At 45.1% G+C, this 24,176-nt stretch overlaps 1 protein-coding gene across 1 annotated transcript in view; it reads right to left on the bottom strand.

Annotated features, from left to right (window-relative positions):
- FNDC1 (fibronectin type III domain containing 1) overlaps positions 1 to 23,626 on the bottom strand; it is a 102,686-nt gene extending 79,060 nt beyond the window's left edge. Inside the window, exon 1 of the mRNA XM_003898350.4 lies at positions 23,339 to 23,626. Within this exon, the coding sequence (XP_003898399.2) occupies positions 23,339 to 23,447 (109 nt within the window). The 5' untranslated portion in view covers positions 23,448 to 23,626. The remainder of the gene's footprint in view (positions 1 to 23,338) is intronic.
- Between the last annotated feature and the right edge of the window lie 550 nt (positions 23,627 to 24,176).

Genomic DNA, 24,176 nt, shown 5'->3' with positions numbered 1-24,176 from the left:
CCATGAAATGCCTACAAGGACCATGAACCTCCAGCAAGTGACATCAATGGAGAGTATATGCTCCATCTAAAGGCACAATTCAGTTAGGTTCCTGCTGACAAAAAGAAATTCAGACAAAAAGTGTCCAGGCTCCACATTGTCAGACAGTCTGAGATTTTTTTCTAAGAAGCTAAAAACCCTGATTTTTGTGTGAAAACTCCCAATTGTGTATTAATTGGTGATTAACTCCATTTAAAAAAAAAAAAAAAACACTATGTAGGGTGCACACACACACACACACACACACACACGAGCTGGCTGGACTCAGTCCACTGGCGGCCAGTCACTGACCTCTACCATGACCCCGGAAGAAATCCTTTATTTGTTGACCCAGACAAACTCCACGTGTCCAATTTCAATTCAGAGACTCTGTGGATTTGGGTCCATGGGGAACGTCTATGAATCAAAATGAAAGCTAAAGTCTGGAGAGGAACTGTAGCAATCGCAGACCCTAAAGGCATCAGGTACAGATCTGTCCAAGGAATCACATCACATTGCCAGACCTCCCCTCCCTCCCTCGAGAGACCGGAAGGCTCTGAAAAAGCTGTCCTGGGCTCCAAGAAGTAGGGAGACACATCCCAGGAAGCCTTTGGGGAGAGGACTGTGGGATGCTACACAGGCTCCAACTACCAGCAAAACTGTTGACCTCTGCATGTCTATTTCTGGCCTAAACATTCCAGACCAATATTCCCCTACTGTCTATATGGTCCAATATGAGTTTCAAACTGAACACATTCAGAATGAAATTCAATATCCAATTATTCAAAATCTTGGTTCAGACACCACCACCTGTTCAAGCACCTGAATTAGATATTCAGCGTCATCCTTCAGTGTCCAGGCATATACATAGTGGACGAAAATAAACATGCTTCCTCTCAAGGAAACTCTGTCAAGCACTATTTCTCAGAATAAAGAGAAGGAAGGTTCAGAATCAATGAAAAAAGTGAATCAATGGTAAAAATAATGCCATAATGACATAATTCGTAGAGAAATCATGCTGAGAAAACTGTGATTTGAAATAGTAACTGAATCTTTCTGGATTAAAAGTGTTGCTTTTGGTCTTGGTTTTGTTTCAATTTTTTAATGACATATAGTTACTTCATTAAGTTCTTAAGGTAGGTAAAAGGAAAAAGACGAATGGATGGTAGATTTCAGAGGTGGGGGCAGGGGTGGTTATAAGAGCATGACAAGGCTGGGCGTGGTGGCTCACGTAGGTAATCCCAGCACTTTGGGAGGCTGCAGCAGGTGGATCACCTGAGCCGAGGAGTTTGAGACCAGTCTGAGCAGCATGGTGAAACCTCATTTCCATACATTAAAAAAATACAAAAAAATTAGCTGGACATGGGGTCATGCACCTATAGTCCCAGTTACATGGGAGGCTGAGGTGGGAGTATTGCTTGAGCCTGGGAGGACAGGATGCAGTGAGCTATGATTTATCATTGTACCCCTGCACCTCAGCCTGGGTGACAGAGTGAGACCCTGTCAAAAAAAAAAAGAAAAAAGCACGACGAATCCAGAGAGAAACAAAGAATAAAACCATCTTCTATCAGGCACAATTCCTCTGAATATGCTCTATTTTAACTTTTAAACTCACTGATTTTAGCCAAATGTGCTACAGCACTGAAAGTGTTGGCTCAGAGTCAGCATTCAATAAATATTAGGGGAATAAACGAATACTTTAAGTTTGATTTACAGTCTACCATTTAGAAACAAAACAGCAACTGATAAACATGCTTACATTTTTAAATTCTGTGATTGCACTGAAACAGAGCTCACCACTCACATAATCAGTGTAGATAATGAAGTTAAAATACACAGCTGAGGTTAAAAAATATCCACTAATAAAATGTTGAATAGGTAAAACCAAATATTTTCTGAGACAATGAGTGATGGCACAGTTACAAGAAAAACAAATGCTATTTCTCCTTTGATTTTTCTACCAAGTATTCCCTGGAGAAAATTATTCAAGTAACTAAAAATCCATTTGATTTTATTTGAAAATCAAGTCTTCAAAAAATAGATTTGCACTCTCTTTGGATCTCAAAACTCCTGGTCCCACTGTACTTAGACAATTCATGGATTCCTAGGACCTATCTCTTACAGTGATGTGGTTTGGCTCCGTGTCCCCACCCAAATCTCATGTCGAATTGCGATCCTGAGTGTTGGAGGTAGGGGGTGATGAGATCATGGAGTGGTTTCTAATGGTTTAGCACCATCCCCCTAGTGCTGTCCCATGACAGAGTCTCACAATATCTGGTTATTTGAAAGTGTGTGGCACCTCCCCCTTCGCTCTCTCTCCCCCTTGCTCCACCATCGTAAAGACGTGCTTGCTTCCCCTTCACTTTCCGCCAATATTGTAAGTTTCCTGAGGCCTCCCAGCCTTGCTTCCTGTACAGCCTGCAGAACCGTGAGTCAACTAAATCTCTTTTCTTCATAAATTCCCCAGTCTCAGGTAGTTCTTTATAGCAGCATGAGAATGAAATGATACAAATACCAAATGGAATACATTTGGCCAAGAAATAAAAGGGCCTATAGATTTCTCGTGTGCTGATCAATAACAAATTACATTTCGGTTTCATTTCCCCAGGCTAAATGTATGAAGCACCCATTTCTGAACTTGAAGCATGGGGCACAAAAGTGCTCACGATGAACATTTGAGTTCAAAACAAAATTGAACAAACAGATAAAAGAGTCAGAAAGCCAATTATCAGGTTTATTGCTGACAAAGCTGAGCTGGAGAATGTGGACGCTAACGTGTGGCCACCATTGTGATTCCTACCTCATGGTCTTCCCTACTCCAGCTCTGGACCATTGGAGGACCTAGCAGGAGCCTGCAGGGCAGACTACTCAGCACACAGTTTCCCAGTTGTGGACAGAGAGCAACTGGCCTAGACCTCACCCCATGAACTCCCACAGGGACGTGCGAGTGGAGCCAAATGGAACTTTCCCTTAGGAAGGCAGACCTGAGAGGAGACACTCATGCCTGTGGCTTCTAATCCATTCACGCCACCAGGTTAAGAAAGAAGGCCGACCCGGCTGTACTCCTCCCAATCGCTTTTGGCTGCACCGTGGATTGCAGGACAGGGCACAGACCAGAAACGTCCTCTGTTGTGCTCTTCGGTACCACAGCTCCTCCCCTTGGAAGCTCCCTGAACATCCCCAGCTGGTTGTCCTTGACCCCATTGGGTGCAACGGTCAACCTGTGGTCAAGCTGTGGCTGCCCCTCAGGGTGAGGATGAGGACGACCTTGCCCCACCTTCAGGAGATACATCAGTGACCTGCCATGTATCTTCCTGGGGTTAAAGATGGGAGTACTGCTCCTATCAGGACCCCAGAAGGCTTTGACATGAGTAAAACTCATTCTTTAGCCAACTCCAAAGTCAAGCTGACCTCTAGGCTGAAAATTTACTGCTGTCTTGTCCTTTTCCAATGCCAAATTTTGCCCAGCTTGTGCCGTCCAAAATAGCCCAGCACAGTCCCAGGAATGAGATGACAGGCATGACAATCTGCTCATAACACAATACAAGCAATGTAAGAACACCCGGATTTTCACAGAAATCCATCCCATCACAAAATTCCAAACGTAGTGCTTTCTTTGTCTTATAGCTCAAAACCAAAAGAAATTAAAGTCCAAATAGCTTTTCTCCTTTACTACTTATACTATTTGGCCTCAGCCAGGGAAGAGTCTTTCCAATGCCCAGAAGGGGTGAGAGTTCCCTCAGCAACTGTGGCCCCTGCCATCATTGACTGAAATTGGTGCTGTTTCTTCAGGGTTCCCTAAAGTAAAAATAAGTGAATCCAAAGCCTCCTGCTTGCCTAAATGCTTAGAGTCCCCCACAAAATCTCTATAAGGAAGCCAATCCACACCGTATGGTGGAAAGAATACACATTATTTCTGTCTATCCAGTAAAGCTCCCCTAATTATTCTGGTAATGGACGAGTGACCCCAAACTGCCCAGGGAACGTCCCAGGAATTGTTCTAACTGGAGCTGGACCGGAGATGTGGCCAGTACTTTCTGCTCATGAGGCTGTGGAGGAAGAATTCTGGCACTGCTGATGACCAGCTCTTGCTGTCACATTGAGAAGAGACCAGAGGTGAGGAGAGAGTTCCAATGATGCTGACAGCCCTAGTTCTAGGCATCCCAAAGGCCAACTGGCCCCCTGCCCATCCCATGGTATAGCTCCAAGAACCAATGAATTCTGGAATTTAAATGAGCTCAAGTTGGGTTTCTGCCATCCGTAGACAGACCTTAATGGGCTAGGACATTATTAATCAAGATCTTCTATGAAAGTAAAAATTGGTCAGGTGCAGCAGCTCACGCCTATAATCTCAGCACTTGGGGAGGCGGAGGCAGGTGGATCACCTGAGGTCAGGAGTTCAAGACCAACCCGGCCAACATGGAGAAACCCTGTCTCTACTAAAAATACAAAAATTAGTCTGGCGGGCATGGTGGTGGGCACTTGTAATCCCAGCAATTCAGGAGGCTGAGGCGGGAGAATCGCTTGAACCTGGGAGGTGGAGGTTGCAGTGAGCTGAGATTTCGCCACTGCACTCCAGCCTGGATGATAGAATGAGACTCCATCTTAAAAAAAAAAAAAAAAAAGTAAAAATTATCATTTTTGAAGCTACTCCCACAGCCAGTGTATTTGGACACACTCAAAGAAATTGAGGCAGACACCACCTGGTACGACTGCCATTCCTAGTGGAACATTCATGACAGCCCACCCAGCCTGCAGCAAATGACGAGGAGCCAATGAGGACAGCCTAAGTTACAAAGAAACTCCCAAAGGAATGTTAAGGGCTTTGGAAATACACTGGTCCCATAAAACCCCAAAAATGCTGAAATTATTTCTTAAGTATACCAAAGATTGCTCTTTAATGCAACAAACCCTTCGTGCTTACGTAAGTCTCCCTACTTCATCTTTGTTTGAAGTTCAAGTTTTACTTTCCATTGGAAACCACCAAATACTTCCCAGACTCTGAAATGAAGAAAACACAGATCTCAGTGTAACCACACATCTTGGACCAAAAAGTCAACAGATAATCAGCCAGAAAAGGTTAGGATGTACTACAATAGCAGTATAGCTTGGAGGTAGGAATCAATGTGATATATGACATAGAGACTAGGATTCAGAGGAAATGTGGAAAAATTCAGCTATTATTCATACGATACCAGATAGCACAGAAATATTCAGAAATTCAGAAACATCAGATGGTTGACAACACATAGGCAGAACACCGGAACGACTCAAATGACCGACCAAATTTTAAATATTTTTTCAAATGGATGTTGGAATTATATTTCCAAATATTTATGACCCAGCCCCCCGCCCAGAAAAAAACCCTGGAAGTCCAGGTTGTTTTGTGGCTCTGTGATGTAAAACTAATACTAGTAAAATTTGCAGATGGTGGATTGAATTTTCCCCAAGGAGGCTGCTGTTGGGTAGACACTGTCTGGGTATGAAAATAACCACCTGGGCTCCCTTCTGACATTTCTCCATATGCATGGGGTTCAATAAAAGTGTTTTCCACAGTTGGCATTGGGTTCTTTAAGGATAACTGTACAAAAAATAAAATCACACCCTAGCTCTTCAGAGTCTGAACTTATTATAAAACACACCAGGGAACGGAAAGAGCTTTACAAACAAAACCTCTGACACCACACGGTGCTTTGTCAGGTCAAAGAGGAACATCAAGGCAAGCAGGTGTCCCAGGTCCCATGGGAGGTGGAGGACAGCCATGGAAGCAGATCATGCCCCACAGACTATTCCTGGTTCACATTCCTCACTCTCCAATCCATTTCCCCATGAAACTCTAACTTACTGGATTCTACTCCAGGCCCCAAAGCGCCCTGTTATGTTCACCTAGGGAGGGTGGACACTGGTGGAGTGAGGAGCTCTGCCCTAGGCTGCAGGTCCCCATTACTGGTTGCAGCTAACGCTCACTCCTGAGCAGAAAAGCCAGCTGCACCCCTGGGCTCACCTCTTCAGCCATCACAGCCCCACCTAAATTCCCCGTGGTTATCACCAGCTGTTCTTCCAGCATTTTGATAACAACGCACCATTTTATTCAGATGAAAAGGCCAAATTTTCACGCATGTATGCCAATGTGCTTATAAGGGCACACTGGATAGTCACTGAATACAGTTGTGAATCACATTTTTTCTTCATCATCTCAAAGAAGCCAAATGGTGAAGCCATCCAAATCTCCAAAGGCGAACCACTGGCCAATCTTTAAATGGCATTTGTCAGATTCATTTCTATCCCCTCCAGACTGTCAGCACCACCACCAACTCCACTTGTTTCTGTGCAAGTGCTTTCCACCTCTTGTGAGCTTCAAGTGGTTGCACGTCAGGGTGATCCTCACACCTGGGCTTCAGTAAACTGCATCCTGTGCCAGAGACCCCTGTGTCTCTGGGGTCTGCCTGGGGGCTGCATGTAAGCTTGTCATGCAGGCGACTGCCAGGCATGCTGCCTCACATGAAAAGGTCCCATGGAAAGAGCTTCCATGCTGCCTGGGCAGTTCGCTTTTGCCTCTAGGGACCTCAGGAATTGGCTCCCAACCTCCAGCCAAGTTCGCCTGCACCACTGCACAATGCTGGCAAACTAAGCCTTTCATTCAGAAGTACTCTCATTATTTCAAGGGTTAACAGCTCCTTATGGACAAAGTTTGCCTAGAATGTGTTAGATTCTAGATTGTTTGTTTATTTGCATTTCAGGGGAAATGGAGAAAAGAGAAAGAATATTCATTAATATAGTTTATCTTTCATTATTCCCTTTCATTATCTTCCTACTTTACTCCCTCCTTCCCCACCGCCCACCAACTTGGAAAAGATGTACAAAGCAGAAAAATACAAAAATGGAGCAATAAAATGAAGCATGAAGAAATTCTGTTTCAAAATAAACTGTAAGCAGCAAAACTAAAATCAAACTCTCAAGCCAACAGGAACTGACTGTAATTTGCCCAGAGAATATTCTTAAAATAAATCTCCCTTATCCCTCAAGATGTTTCTGAGACATTTTAAGCTGGATTTTTATTAGTCGCATTCAAGTCCAGTTTCCCAACTAATATATTACAGTCTAGCAGATTGCATTAAATTCAGAAACCACCACTGTAGACACCATGAATTGGCTACCCAAAAGCTATTCCCAGCTTCTTTCTCCCTTGCCTTCTACTACAAAGGCTGGAATAATAAACATTCAGCCATGACGTTTCAGCTTCCCTTGCAGCTAGAATGGTCACATGATCAACTCTAGCCAATGGCAGACATAAGGAAGTTAGTCCTGCCATTTCTAAGAAAGCATTTTAAAGGGGTTAGGTTTGGCTGTTATGGGCTAGTGGCCTTTTGTACCTTCCTCCTTTGTTTCCCCTTAGGATGTCAACATGATACCTGGTGATGCAGCTGCCAACTTAAAACATGGAGTGACAATCTTAAGAATGATGACAGCAAAGTGGAAAATGGAACAAGACTATGTGTCCACAACCTTGTTAAACCATGGGACAGTCCTGGTCTCTCTGCTCCCAAGTTTACTGGTGAATGAGATAAACAATTCTCTTACTTGTTTAGCCACTGGTAGTCAGATATCATGTTGTCAGCAGCCCAATCCACTGCTACCTAACATCACTTCTGGATTTGTAGAATCAAATCATTTCCTGATTTTTAAATGAGAGCTGCTTTGGTTTAATTTTCATTACTTTCTGTTTGTTATTTTTAAGGGATCCCCTCTGGGAATTTAATTTTGACAATTTCAATGCTTATTTGTCAGTAGGCCATTGACTTGAGTAATTACATCTGCCCAGAAAGTGATGCAGCCATAAATCAGACTGAATTTCACCATCAGATCTGGCTGAATTCAATCATTAGGATTTGAGGTTTTAAAGTTCTTGGCCATTTTGTTTAGGATCCAGTGTAAGCAAAAGCTACTGTTTCAGAGAGAAAACAAGATTCCCCCCCTACCCTCCACATAAACCACCAGCTTTCCAGAATGGTTTGGGGAAATTGAACTGGAGGAATTCCATAGATACTTGTATTTATAACAATCATAAGAAAAAACCAGCCCTAAAGAGCAAATGCCTATAGTTGGGAAGGACTCATGCCTTCTGTTGGCAGGCGTCAGAGACCCAACTAGAAGCCAATACTTTGCAGGTTTTTGTGGAATTTTTTCGCACATTCTTCAAATTCAATTTGTAACCAAGAAATAGTTTCTTAAAGAATGACCATTGTTTGCTAGTCCAGCTAGTCTCAGCCTACTATAAACTGCTTGGCATGCCAGACCAAAAAACACTCCCTGAAAATTTATTCCTTTTCCCAAAATGTGAAAGTCATTGTCTAACTATGCTAAACACTTGGACATTACTGTACCCAAAATCGCCACTCATATTACTCAGAAAGCTCCCTGAAAAACACCCTTAGAAGAGAGGCCAAGCAAAGGTTCTGGAGGGGTAGGTTTGAAACAGAGTGAATGAGACAGACATGACCAGGAGCGAACTACCACATAGACCCAGTGACAACCCCACTTGCTAATGAGCCATTTTTAAAACATTACAGATAATTATAACTCATTTAATGATTATGAATGGGCATAGGTAAATTATCAACAAAGAGGGGAAAATATACTACACACCTAATAAGCTAAGAGTTTAAGTTTTGGATCCACTTGTAATATAGCAAAAAATATTTAAGGAAGTAAAAAAGAAAGGAAAGGAGCATTTGCTGACCACCTACTTAGTGCCGGGGATTTCATTCATTTATGGAACAGATATTTACTGAGTGCCTACTATGTGTCAGATTCTAAGCAAGGAGCTGGCAATACAGAAGTGATTTAAAATGAGCTGTGTTATCATAACTATTTTCTCTTTGATCCCCATTTCAAGCCTGTGCACTGCACTTTGGTATTCACATTTTTATAAATAAGGAAACTGAGTCGCAGAGAGTTAAGTGATTTGCCCAAGGGCACACATCTAGTAAGTGACAGTTGAGCTCAGACCTATCCGAAACTATGGACCATGCTCTTTCTACTATACTTTGTTCCCTCTCAGCTGTAACTATAATTAAAAGCAGTAAGTTTAAACCTGGAGATAAATCAGAACCAAAGATATAAAACTGAAAGCCAATGGTGGCAGCTGAATTCATAAGGACACATGAATTCGTGCCCTGAATGAGATCTTGTGAATGTCAGGATTCCATGCTGCCAAGTCTTTATCTCTTGCTCCTCAGCTTACTCTATGTCCGACAACAGTGAGCGTCTCCTCCTAGAAGCACCTCTTCTCGGGTCCTCCCTGACCACTAGACTAGCTTCTAGGATACCACATTCCCTGGTTTCTCTTCCACATCGTTGACTACCCCGTCTTGGTCTCCTTTGCCAGCTCCTCCTCCTCTGCCAGAACTCTAAATAGTAGAGCACTGCACAGCCCAGCTCTGGCTTTCCCACTTCTCTACTCCACTCCTTCCTCCTCTACCCATGTAGCACACCAGGTGCTATGACTGCAAAGACCATCCACATGTGGAAGGCTCCTGAATTCCCAGCTCCAGCCCCGGCTTCTCCTCTGAGCTCCAGTGTGTCCAACTGTCTACTCAACATCTCCACCCAAAGAACACAGAACTCAATTTAAATTTCAGTTTAAATCTGAAATTTTAGTGATAGGAGAACCAGAAAAAAAGTTGCATCACAGAAGCAGGAGAGATTTTCAGGAAGAAGGGGATGTCCATCAGTGTCAAGTCAAGTCAAGGGTGGAAAGAGTACATTTTTCCCCTCTTGAAGGAGAGTGTCCACCACCCTTCAAGGCCCCCAAAGAAAACAAATATGCCACTCAAGTTTCTCTCTATAAATATCAAATTTAGTCCATTTTCTATGAATGGAGCTAATCCCACCGACCTCATAGGATTGATGCAAGAATAAAATATGAAAGAAAATCATAAAACACTCCACATACATGAGATAATGTCAATATGAGGAATAAATGCCACAGAACACCTGATATCCCCAATCACAACCCAATACAAAATGACCCAGCCTGATTCCCAGCATCTCAGCTCTTGGCCAGTTCTCCCTCCGCACACAGCACGGGGAGCATTGGGTCCTCATTTCCTTCCATCTTGGAAAATACACTTTTAATTGGAATTTTAAAATCTTGATAGTTGAAAGAAAACTTAGATAATCTGATTCAACTTCTCCTCTTCCATCTGCCTATTGATTGTAAGTCCAAAATGTCTTCAGTGATTTCCATGACTGGACAGACCCAGTCAAATTCCAACATATTTCCCTACCTTCAAAAGTAAACATCTTTGAATATGCTATTCAATTGGGTGACATAGCGTTACTAAGCAAGCCACTCCCCTGGGAATACAAGTGAATTAATTTGGAGATATGTAAGAAAGGCAATGGGCTTCAGTCTACTGAAGGAAGCACTACATTGGCACATAAAAGATGAGGGTATCTATTAGACATTTACTATCAGCTGAGTGCCACTAACAAGAAACATTATCAGGGCCCAGGGGAAAGGAAGTCTTCCCAAAGCTAGGATAATCAGAGAACAGAGTATGGTATTAATGGAATTCAAGGAGCGCTTTTACTAGAGATTTCCCCCATGTGTGGGAGCCCTGGGTCACTCACTGCTTTCCAGGGCTTGAATTCCAAGAGGACACATAGTCAATCCCTCCCTGTGGTTGTGACCCAGACTGTCTGTGACCCCTCTAAATGCTGAGAATTGTTTCCTGTAATGAAACTACATTACAATTTTAGAGTGCCAGTGGATCCCATGGAACTCATCCCAAGGACCCCAAGTCAGAGTCTGCATGCTTGTTAACATGGACACACAATTTGCTCAGATGACATCTAGTGTTTGTCTCCTGAACCTCATCCTCCCTAGGTGCTAGCATTGAAAGTGCAGTCATGATGCAGCTGTGAAAATAAGATCACCCCAAGGCCTCACATCCTTTGGGTGTGGTTTGTTTGAATATCAGCAGGTACATATATGGATTCTGAGAATTATTAGCCAAAACAAGACGCTTCAGTTCTCCCAGTCTATCAGAAAGCAGTAGAAGGAAATTGTTGGGTGGGGTGGAAAGTGGTATTAACAAACAGATTGGAGCCAGGGCACATGTTACAGGAAAAGAGAACGTGCTGGTTTTCCATAGCATCAAGAAGGTTGTCAGATCCATGGCCCATAGACCGTCTGTGGTAGAAAAAGGCTGCCCTCATCTCATGACCTGGAAGTCTCAACTAGAAAACACAATCTAGACAGAAAAAAAGAGAAAGGCACATCCAAAATTTTATAGAATGGGAGAAAAATGTACTGATTTTTTGAGTTTCAGATTGAGTCAACACCAAAGTGTGCCCACCAGGCAAAGTCCTCAGACAAAGTTGGTGGTTCTTCTTCCTGATCTTACAATTCTGTATGCTTCAATGAAAAACACTACATCTGGCAAGTAGAAGTTGATTAGAAAGTCCAAGATGATCCTATATTGCTACATTTATTGTATTTGGTTGTCATTTATGGTCACAGCAATTCCAACTTCTTTATTACTAAATCTTTGTAACCCCAGAGCCTAGCACAGTGCCCTGCGCACAGAAGATATGAGTTAATTACTCATTATTTAATCTATCAGTGAAGGACCTAGCCAGGCTTGATCAAATAATTAAGACCACTTGAATGTCCATAGGTCTTTGGAACTCCAGGTTGACAGTTCAGCACACAATGCATCTCAGCGGCTTATCCCTTCCTCATCTGGGCTATGGCCCAGTGCTGGAAGCTGATAAACTCTTTTGCCTACTGAAAAGGAATCATCATTGATCATTAAAGGAATGTAAATCAAAACCACAACGAGATACCACCTCACACCAGTCAGAATGGTGATTATTAAGAAGTCAAGAAATAACAGATGCTGTCGAGGTTGTGGAGAAATAGGAACGTTTTTACTGTTGATGGGAATGTAAATTAGTTCAACCATTGTGGAAGACAGTGTGGTGATTCCTCAAAGATTTAAAACTGGAAATACCATTTGACCCAGCAACCCCATTACTGGGTCTATACCCAAAAAAATATAAATAATTCTGTTATAAAGATACACGCACACGTATGTCCATTGCAGCACTATTCACAATAGCAGAGATGAAATCAACCCAAATGGCCATCAACGATAGACTGGATTTTAAAAATGTGGGACATATACACCATGGAATACTATGCAGCCATAAGAAGGAATGAGATCATGTCCTTTGCAGGAACATGGATGATGCTACAAGCCATTATCCTCAGCAAACTAATACAGGAACAGAAAACGAAACACCACATGTTCTCATTTATAAGTAGGAGCTGAACAATGAGAATACATGGACACAAAGAGGGGAACAGCACACACTGGGGCCTGTCAGGGGAGGACAGGGGGTTGGGGCAGAGCATCAGGAAAAATAACTAATGCATGCCAGGCTTAATACCTAGGTGATGAGTTGACAGGTGCTGCAAACCACCGTGGCACACATTTGCCTATGTAACAAACCTGCATATCCTGCACATGTACCCTGGAACTTAAAATTAAAATTAAAAATTAAAAAAAGAAAAGGAATCACGTGGGTAAGCACAGCATACGTTATGAATTAAATTGTATCCCTTCCAAAAATATATTGAAATTCTAACCCCTGGTATTTGTGAATGCGACTTTATTGGGAAATTTTGGAAATACAGTCTTACAGAGTTAAGATGGCCAAATCTAATCCCATATGACCAGTGTCTTTATAAGAGAAGACGCAGGGAGAATGCCATATGATGTGGACGCAGAAGTTGGACTGGTGTGTCTAACAGCCAAGGAAACCACAAGAAGCTAGGATGAAGCAAGGAAAGGCTCTCTCCCAAGGCCTTCCAAGAGAGCATGACAGGCCCTACAGATTCCAGACTTCCAGCTCCAGAGCTGCAAGATAATATATTTCTGCTGTTTAAAGCCACTCAGTTTGTGGTACTTTATTACAGCAGCCCTAGGACACTCACATACTGTGTAAATACAATCTTCTCTCCAACTGAAAATGGACTTCCAACACAAAGCAACTCTCTCACTAATGCATATGCTGACACCACACAGTTAGGGTGGGAGGGAAGCAGGGCACTGTCCCACACTCAGCACCACTCCCTTATTCTGCTGGAGGCCAGTCAACATACATAAATATATTTAGATCTATCATATGTAACTAATACCGAAGAAAGCACATCCAGTCATTTAGTAAGTAGTCACTGAGCCTCTGCTATTTGCGGGCAGCATTCTAGACAAGGAGCCTACAGCAGGGAATAAAACCAACAAAATGTCCTGCCCTCATGGAGCTTACATTTCAGCAAAGGAAGACAGTCAAGTATCAAGTAAGCCACTAAAATATACGAAATGCCGGGTTCGTTGATGAGGGCATGGAGCAAAATAAGGCAGTGAAAAGATATGCTGGGGGTAAGGATAAAATTACCCTGTTAAAGACAGGGAGAAGTCCAGAAGGCCTCTTGAGAAGATGTTGCACAAAGAACCTGAAGAGGGTGAGGCATCAACCCATAGATTGTTTTTGTTTTTGTTTTTGTTTGAGACAGAGTCTCACTCTGTCACCCAATCTTGGCTCACTGCAGCCTCCACCTCCTGAGTTCAAGCGATTCTCCTGCCTCAGCCTCCTGAGTAGCTGGGACTACAGGCATCTGCCACCACGCCTGGCTAATTTTTGTGTTTTTAGTAGAGACAGGGTTTCACCATGTTGGCCAGGCTGGTCTCGAACTCCTGACCTCAGGTGGGTGATCTGCCCTCCTTGGCCTCTCAAAGTGCTGGGATTACAGACATGAACCACTGCCCCCGGCCATCAACCCACTGATGTTCATGGAAGGTTGCTCAGGCAAAGGGAACGGCCAGTTCAAAAGCTCTGAGGCTGGAAGGGGCCTCGTACATTGCAGGACCAGCCAGGAGGCCAGGGGCCAAAGCAGATGGTAGACGGCGAGGGAGGGCGTGGTATGGAAAGGATCATGCACAGTCTGGAAAACTTGTTGGGACTCTGGTGTGTATCCCCGAGGGAGTCAGGGAGCTATTGGAAGGTTCTGTGACATTGTGCATCATGAGAATCACTGCAGCTGCTGTCCTGAGATTGGAGTGTTGTGGGAGAGGACAGGAGCAGCGTGACTATGGAGAGGTCACTGCAAAAATCCAGGTAATATGGCTTGGACCAGGGTGGTAACCGCACTTGCCTGAGATGCCAAATTGCATGCCATGATTTCTCCATTTACACACACACACATACACACACAAAACACTTGCAAGCTAACTGCAGGGATCACAAGCCGAATGGGCACAATACTTTTAAAAATAGGCTTTGGCCAATCTCAAAAGGTGACATACTGTAGAACTGCATTTATATGACATTCTTAAAATGACAAAATTATAAAACGGGAGAACAGATTTGTGTCTGGGGTGGATGGGAGGAAGGAAGGTAAATGTGGCTACATGAGGAAGCACCAGGGCCTTCTCACAAAACTCTCCTGCGTCTTCACTGTCCTGGCTGGGATGTGGCACTGCAGCTACGCAAATGCCACCTTTAGGGGAAACTGGGTGGCAGGTACATGGTACGTCCACCTTACTGCTGTCAACCTAAACAACAGAGAGGGAGACTCCAAGAGAAGATGATGTTGATTTAGGAGTATGTATTGCGATGCGAATTTGCATGCCACGGTGAATTAGATGCATATTTAAGGAGTGAAAGGAAGGCAAAGGCTTTTAAAGGGAAAATAAGGAAGATGGCAATTGTCTTGAGATAATCATCCTTGGCTACAAGGATCAATGAAGAGGATAGTGCCAGTCTGAGGATGGACAGGAAGTTGCTGGGCAGATGTCAGGTTGTCATGGCCTTTTGCAAGCTTGTAATTTTTGCAGTCTTTGCTGAGAGCTCTTGTTATCAGGCATTTGTGCGTGAGAACCCTCCCCTCCTGGCTTTTCATGGCTCTGTTTGTCAGGGTTTTTAGCACAAGTGACTCCATTTTGATTCTGACAACGTTCATGCTTCTTATAATTGAACAGGAATCTATAACTATCTCAAAATTAAAACTTTTTAAAAACGTTTTTTGAAAAATAGCATTTAAGCCTAAAGTGAAGTCCAAACCGCCGACCTTTATGTCTTAGGGGGAATGGGCACACCAGAATCGGCCATGAGAAACGATCGCTGAAAGCACCCGACAGCGCCGCATTAAGTAAACACAGCCACGCCGGCTTCTCTGTGAAGGGCACACCTAAGCTTTCTGTCCTCTAAGTGTGACTGATACATCATCACAAGCACACATCCATCAGAGGAGGCGGAGCCTTCTCTGCAGGGCGATTTTATTTTATATGTGAGTCTGTGCCACCACGGCAGCTTTCTCCACCATCCCCCAGAGCACCCATACATTTCACAGAGCTTCTGTCAAAAGCAGCTTCTCCTTCTGATTCTTCAGAAGGGGCTCACAGTGAGCGCGCCTGCCCCAGGTCCTGCCCTCCCCTGCCTGGCTAGGGTGGCTTCTCCTGAGCTCCTAGGACACTACACCTGTCGCACCCCATCCAGCTCCGTGAGTCCCGCCATGGGTGACTGTGGATGAGACTTCACCTCCAGACAAATGTGGGGTCATGATAAATTAGGAGACATCACTGCACACCTTTCCTAGGTACTTTATTAAAATGCTAGCTAACTCCAGTCACAGCACTAGGGCTTAAGGTACCCACTATCCACACTTCTTCAAGAGCGGCACATGCTCAGCTCCACTCTGTTTGCAGACTTAGTAAAAGTCTCAGTAAATTGTGTCCATTCATTTCCTCTTTAAGCCAAGTTACTTACCACTCCCCGCCCATGAACTCCTAAAATTACACAGGGTCTTTCCTGGGGAACCACACTGAAATCGGCACAGACCCATCCCTGGGCCCAAAGCCAATATACTCAACTGTTTAAGACCTGCAGTATACGTCAATTCTACCAGACTGTCCACATGTAAATACATGAGACTCATGCTACCCTGGAGCCCTTTCCAAAATAGGACTGTTCTAGAACATATGAGCCGTTTCAGAAAACATGGAACAAAGATGAGTCTTCAAATGAGATACAACTGGAGGTGACACGATATAGGCATTTAGTCTATATTGTCATGAAGAAAGCCCCAAACAAGTTAAGCAAATATAGAGGAAACCCCAAACAATGAACAAAAGCCTCAATGGTCCCTTCTGGCCAGAGCCCCATGCAGTACTGGGATTGGCTGCTACCCGACCTCCCACCGACCCAGCGACGTGCCACCTTATGGCACTCCCTCGGTGGCCACCAACACAATGGATTAAGGTCAGACCCCAGGACCTTCCTGAGCTGGCTGCCTCCTATACCTCCAACCCCGAATGCCACCACTGACACAGAGCAGCACTTAGCACGAGCCACCCCGAACATTGCTGGTTCCTTGCATGTGCCTTCACATGTGCAGCAGGGTCTGTTCCTCGACCAGAGATGTCCTTCCTCGGCGTCTTTCTCCAACTAATGCCTGTGCTGTTCTTAAAAGGGCTCAAATATAGCTGGCCTTGACCTCCCAGTCAATTCACCCCCGAGACACCTGTGCCACTTCTGTCCTAGCATGTATCACCTGTCTGCATTATCCTCATCCAGTCCTCCCTGCCTATGTGTCCTCTGACAGCAGACACTATGTTCTTCTGACTTTGTGTCTTTGTCTGACTCCTAGTAACCCTTGCTGAATGGGTGAATGAATGAATGGACACCCTGCAAATGGAGACTACCACAAAGTTAGAGCCGGGGGGCCCTTCACAATACCTAGGTCAATCCCCTCACTTTGCAGATGAGAAAAGTGAGGCCTGAAGAGTTATGACCCACCCAAGGTCACACAGCCAAATTGGTGGCTCAATCAGGACCTAATAAACCAGATGAAGGGACGTGACACCATAAAACAGTCCCTAAATAGCAGAGCCCAGCATTTAAATGGCACATTTCTCCTGAGAAGTTCAAGATGCTTTAACGCTGTGAGCATCAGCCTCACCGCCTCTGTTGAGATGTAGGGACTTGTCAATGGTACAGATTAGCCACTGATGTTTCTCAGCATTGTTTCTTGATTTAAATGGTCCAGTAAACAAAACTGAATGTCTTAGCACAAGGTGGTGGCACTTCCAGGAGCCTTCTGGTTCAAAGGCTCAAAGGTTCAAAGTTGTGATTTCCATAGTAAGGATCAAGCACTCACAGACAGCCCCTGAAATTAACTGGCGAAGAGTTTGGGTAACAGGTTAGACACCAAGCACCAGCTTCAAGGAGCTGACAGGCGAATTTAACAGGACCACCATGGAAAGGGGGCTTCCCACAGTGAGGACCCTGCTCATATCCACAGGCCAAATCCATCTTTTTTAACAGAGGCTAGATTCACTGCTACTTTTTGTCTTAAGTTAAGCCCTGCTGGAATTCAACACATTTCAGTGCCTCACAGAATCATTTCTCAACAGCCAACAGCAATGTTACAAAAGTAAACTCAGGAAGGCATTCTGAGCAGATCAAAGATGTGAGTGTTGGCACTCACACCCAGCCTAGAGAAGAAAACAAGGAGACACAGTAAAGGCTCAAACCAACCAGAACTGCGGTGTCTGCAGGGAGAGTGTGGGATCTGGACCCCAAAGACTGAGTATTAGATTACAGACTTTGGGAAAACCAGTTAACCTCTCTGACCTCAGTTCCCCCGGTAGCAAGATGAGGATGCTACTGACTTCACAAGATCACTGTGGAAATTAAATTAAATAACAGAGAGAAATGGTGAACTCCGTGACACTTTAACCTGCCAGTTATTATTCAAAGGAAGTAGAAGTGTACACCTAGGAATTCCTCATAAAACTGAAAATAGAATTATGTAGATTGTACTTTATAGATTATAAGGATGCCATAATTAAATCTTTCCTCCACATATAGGAGACCCCAGTAAAAAAATGTGAGCAGCATCTACTTTGTAATTAACATGAACACCTCTCAAGTTATTTTGCTACATTTACAAGTGTAGCATTATTATAATAACTAGAATACATAGTATATAATTATAATAATTAGACATTATAATTGTAATATTACCCTCTCTTGATACAAAAATTAACATTGATGGTGGAGGGGAGACGCTCAGAGAGGACCCATCAGGGCCAAGGAGGTAGTTATTAAGGCCAGTACCCCTGCGACATCCCTTACGCTCACCCCATCTTCCAGTAGCTGCATCTTTGGTGGAGGCCTACAGAGGTACCAGCCGCACCCCAACCGCCACTGGGCTTCTGACCCCAGCTGCAGGTCTAGGCAATTTCCTTTCTCAGCAATGCGTATTTGAATTTGCTGACACGCAGCCATTTCGACTCTTAATGAGTGATCTGTCCTTTCCCGTTTAATATATGAAGGAAGCGCCAGTAAGTAGAAAAATTGCCAAAAGGCAAGCACTCAGGGAGAAATCAGGCAGATAACTGGATGTTTGTCCTAATTTGCTTATCTGTATAAAGCCGCAGCGACAACCGAGTCCAACCAGGGCTTCACGGAAGGGCCCGCGGGTGGTGGCTTCGCCTCCAGAAGTCCAGGAGCGCCCTCTAAGGGCCTCAGAGCGCAAGCGCTGCCCCGGCTGGGCCGAGGGAGAAAGACGCAGGTTTTTCGTAGGCAAGGATGACTTAGGAGGGAGGAAAACAGGGTGCTCACGAATGTGAATAACCAATACCTTCCTGATTCCAAATGTTCTAACATACATCTACAAAAATTGGTAAAAGAGATGGATGAAACAGTATCCACCACTGTCCCCCAGCGACCCAGCTCTCCTACCCAAAGGCACCAAAGTTTGCAGTTTCATGGGTACTCTAACAGAAACATCCTGCGCACTTACAAGTAAATACATACACATACATATTCCTTTCTCTCCTTTACTTTTATACCTTTAAATACCTCTATTTTTAAACTGAAATAAAAGCTTCTGGTAACAGTTTAATTATAACTCAAAAATCCCTAAGTTCCAAGGGGGACAAAAGAGGTCAAAAGAGGGCTGCTCCTTAATCAGCCAAGGGTGATGGAGCCTCTCCTGAAATGTTGCTTCCAGGCTCCCTGCCTCACCCTCATCCCTTGATGTAGGCAGAATAATGGTCCCCCAAAGATGTCTTTGTCCTAATCCCCAGAACCAGGGATATGGGCACCTCTAGAAGGTGGAAAGGGCAAGGAAATAGATTCTCCCTTAAAGTTTCAATGCAGGCCTTGATTTTAGCCCAGAGGGGCACATTTCAGACTTCTGATCTCTAGAACTATAATAAAGATCATAAATTGGTATTGTTTCAAGTCATTCAGTGTGTGGCAATTTGTTACAGCAATAGGAAACGAATACGCTCCCCTTCCCCTCCTGTTTTCAGGGAATGGGCCTTTAGAACTTAAATATGACGTGAATGGTCTTGGTAGGGCATCTTGATCATGCTCTGGAACTGTCTGGTGATAACTTTCCAGGGATGTGAATTGTCACTCTGCAATCCTATTACAACCTCTGATTCCACAGGAATAAATTTCATGATCAACTGATGAACAAAACAGCTCTACCATCTGCCATTGGCGGGCTCCAATGCACAAGATAAGAGGAGAGAGGGTCTCCCCACGTTCTCTCAAAAAGGGCTGAAGTAAGAGGGAAACCTCATAAAGCCACATGCAGGTTGAACCACAGGCAAGCTTCTAAAGGCTTCCGGAGATGGAAGGAGCCTCCTTCAATTGGTCTATTCTGGAGCGGAGACTAGCCCAAGGCCCCCAGGGGTGCAGGATAGCACTGCCACTCATGCCCAGGCATCCTGATTTTTAACCTACTTCCCTCCGTATATACCAGTGTGTTTCAAATGTTTTGGTGTCTGAATTATCTTCTATTCTTGAATTTATGAGGATGCCAAGGAGGTTATGTTTCTGTGAGTTTTATCTATCCTCATTGACTTTACTGGGAATTAAAACTAAGAAAAGTCTAAAATATGTACTTACTTGTTTTGAAATAACAATAATAAACCATTACATGTTGACATACAAATATATTTATATGAAAAGTAACTGTTTTCCAAAACAAAGAGAAATGAGTGAGAAGAGCAACTTTGTTTCTACATTTTGGCAAATCTTTTTAATAGAGTATCTCTGATCTGCTTATGCATTCAATCTATTGCAATATGTTGTTTCGATTGGAGAAAATCCAGCCTCACACAGATGTATAGCCGGACAACTATTTCAATAGCCTTTTTGGATACTTTTGAAAAATCTTTGATATTACACCAAAACTCATCAAGTAGCCATTTCTTAGAATCTGAAATCAGATGAAGAATTTTTCATATTTTGTTACATTAAAAATCCATTGAGCTATCATGCACTTGGAACAGATCTTTTACCCATGCAAGATTGTTGTAAGGCTATACACTGGTCATTTGAATCTGTTGGTTTATTTGGTTATGCAGATCATCCAAATGTTCACACATTTTATAATATGACATTTATAAATCACATTCATTTATATCACCACTGATCTCACTAGAAAAAAATTTAAATATTGGGAAACTTTCAAGCTTATAGTGGTGGAAACAACTTGGCAAAATTCTAATTTTCACTTGAAAGCTGAAATGTTATCACTGGCAAGCAATAATAGCAGTTCTTTTACTAGAAGTAGTAGGTTCCCTTTGTTCATTTTTGAGAAAACATCTGCCAAATATCCAAGTCAGAATAACTCTAGTTGGTCTGTTGTCATTTTTTGTGGTAAATACCACATTCCATTAAAAAAAAAAAAATCAGGTAGCTTAATGCACAACTCAAACAATCACACCAGTGCCTCCCCTTGGGGTTGCCACTGAACTTGGTCATCAGCAGTAGTACCTCATGTGTCCTTCCCATTTATTTACACTATTAAAAAGACAGATATTCAAAGATACAGGGATTTGGTAAAATTAATAATTTTACTGTGTCAACAAGAACATTCTTAATGAAACTGGCAAATATTTTTTAATTGCAAAGGCCCCACAAAATTCAATGACTACTAGCGCATGGGGATGTCCTTGCCTTGATTCTCTGTAAGGCACCCGCAGTTTACCCATCAAGCTTTTGCACCCTCAGTCACATGTCAACTGTGAAAAAGAAAAATAGCATCTCAGTAATCTCAGTATTACTTTGAAAATAGTTTCAACACGGAGAATTCCCTAAAAGTTTCTTTAAAGAAGAAAATAAAAATCATCCCTAACCACCTTAAGATATCCACTGTAAATATGTGCATGTGTGAGTACATCCACATGTGTTTAGAAAAATGTATCATACCAGACTGGCAAGGCCATGATAATTTTAATGTTTGCATAGTATCCTGTTGTAGGGATGGATGTGTGTGGAGGAGGGAGCACTGCTTGCTTATTTTGTTTTACGTTTAATTGACCCTACACTGAAGGGCTTATTCAGATCTTCAGTGTGTCCTGCTTTAAGCAAAGTCCCTCTGGAGCCGTCACTATTATGTGGCCCTGAGTAATTTCCTTACAGAGATTCTGGCCCCAAAAAGGTGGTGAGGGTGAGGGCTTGACACAAGCAGCTTGTTTCTCTAGTTCAACCAGAAAGAGGGAGCAGTCTATCCATGGTGTTGCGTCAAAGGGAGCCCATAAAAGAAATTATGTACCCCATAATTTCATCCACAGTATGGGGAGCTATCTACAGGTTGTTATGTCTGTTTCTATCCTTCTATTACTTAATTTAAATTTAGTAGATTTCATTCTGAAATGTGCTTGTCCTCCTTTGTCCACTTCTAGTCTGGTCATCATTTTACTGTAGATCCCACGTCAACACAGTAGAGAGAAGGGCTGGGAAGCTGTCCAGCCCCAGCATTCCTCAGCACAGTGATTCACAGAGCAGAAGGCGAAAGAAGCAAGAGTGCAGATCGCGGTGGGATTCCAGGAGCTCTCACAAACAACCCTGCTCGGACCCACTCACATGCAATCCACGGGCAGGTGGCAGAGGAATCGGGAAGGCAGAAGGCTGGAATCGCCACAAAGCCAGGGCAGCACTGGTTTCAGTTTCAGACCATTTTCACAAACAAAAACTCTTTCAGCACTCGGAAAATTTTCACTTAGAAAAACAAAAGCCAGGAGTTGTAGGTGGGGAAGTTGGAAGACTTTATTTAGTTTTATTCCTCTCAAGTACTGTGCAAAATATTCAGTGAATACTCTCCTAGAGATCACTAATGGGAAGAAAAAGACCCTACCACAGGCACTGCCTTTTATGAAAAAGTGGCATTGGCATCAGAATACCTGGCATAAACCTGAACCAAGCACTGGGATGATGTATCTACCAGTCACAAAGCAATGTGACCCCCAACTTTTCTTCCTTGACCCCTGAAGTAAGAGAACAGTATATACACTGATACCCTCGTTGGAATAGTATCTGACAATCATTGTCTGCTTCTTGGATTTCTACAAACCAATGACCGAAAAGCCACAGTTTCAAGTGTAAAAATGCCTGCACGGGAGGTGGGAACAACGGCCGCCAAAGGCTTCGGAATGAAAACCCCACCACAAACTTGTCTCTCTCTGCAGGAAACTTGCAAGAAATCTGACAAGAGCTCGCTAGCATTTTCCGAAAAGCATTGCTCCCAAAGCAAGCATCTATCCTGGCTGCAGCCTCAGCCATCGGGGTAGGGCGAGCTTCTCTGGAATCAACTTTCTCATTTCCCTCTCCCTCCTCTCAAGACAAACATTTTCTCCCAGCTTGAACGTTCCCCGTGGGCGCGCGGGCCTCCTGCCGCCTGGAGCCGGGCTGGCACTGGAGCGCGGCTCCTCCAGAGCGCAGAGGCACCCGACGGCCTGCGGCAGCCCTCAGCCTTTCCCCATGACCTTCTAGAACAGCCCCGCTCTGCCTCCCTCCGGTCTCCCGAGTGCGCCCGTCATCCTGCCTCGGGAGAGGTGAACGCGAGGAAAGAAGGATGACTACCTACGCTCCCGGGAAATTCTGGGCACAGAAAGGCATTACCCCAGCCCGCATGCCGAAAGTCGCCTTTTCCTTTCCTTTTTTCCCCCTGTGCCTGAATCTCCTGGGACACTTAGACGGCTGGAGCCTCCCGACCCCAGGGCGGGCGACGGCAAAGTTAAACGCCAGCGCGCTGCAGTTCCCGGGCGGCGAGGCGTCCCAGCTCCCGCCTCCCACACAGGGCGCCAAGTGCCCCGACCCGCAAGTGACGAGGAGGCACAGGCTAGTGACACGACCCGTAGCCAGTACTGAGCTGGACAACGAGGCCCGAGCGCAGGAGGGTGCGCGGGGAGCGGAGGAGCGCCGGGGGCCGGGGCGCGGCGCGTACCTGGGGCCCCCGCCGAGGAGGCGACGGGGAGCAGCGCGGCCAGGAGCAGCAGCGCAGCCCAGGACAGCCGGCGCGGCGCGCGCAGGGTCGCCCCGGCCTCGGGGGCCATCGGGAGCCCGGGTTGAGCCGGGGCTGGGTGCTCTCGGCTGGCCGAGGGGCGCTGGCCGGAGTCTGGGGAGTGCGGAGGCGCCGCCGTCGGGTCCCCGCCGCCGTCCGTCTGTTCTGCGCGCTCTACGCGGTGCCCGCCGCGCCCCTGCCCCGCGGCGATCGCTCCCGGCCGCGCACCGGCAGCCGCGCTCCGCCACTGAGGCCGCCGACCTCCCGCCGAGCCTTTTAGCCTTGCTTGGGCGCCCCCTGCCGGCATGCGGGGTCGGGGCCGGGGCCGGAGGGGGCGACGGGGGCGACGGGGGCGACGGGGGCGACGGGGGCGGTGGGGCCACGGCCGGAGGCGGGCGGGGCGCGGGCCGTAGGGGCCGGAGCGCCCCGGACTGGCTTAGCGGTTCTGAACTTGCGGCGGTCGCTGTGCCGGGCCAAGTGGCTGAGGAAGTTCCTCCCCTTGTCTAATCCTCTTATTTTCTGGCTGGGGAAGTCTCCCATCGGGCAGAGGAATACCCTTTGTCCCCTTACATAAACACCTCTGCGCCCCACGTGGGGACTCGGGCCAGGACCCCTCATCCCGTCCCAGTGCTGTAGTTCCTGTGGCTAGCCCGGTCCTTCCACGTCCCTTCCCGCACCCAGCACCCCCAAGTCTGGGGTTTTCAGTGTCCTTAGACCTTGCTGCGTCTGGCTGTCATTTCTAGGGCATGCACGATGCCAGTTTTCAGTGTGCCTTGGTGCC

The sequence above is a fragment of the Papio anubis genome, chromosome 6 (genome assembly GCF_008728515.1).
Source record: "Papio anubis isolate 15944 chromosome 6, Panubis1.0, whole genome shotgun sequence".
Taxonomy (NCBI): Eukaryota; Metazoa; Chordata; class Mammalia; order Primates; family Cercopithecidae; genus Papio; species Papio anubis.
This window is presented reverse-complemented; position numbering and strand designations above follow the sequence as displayed.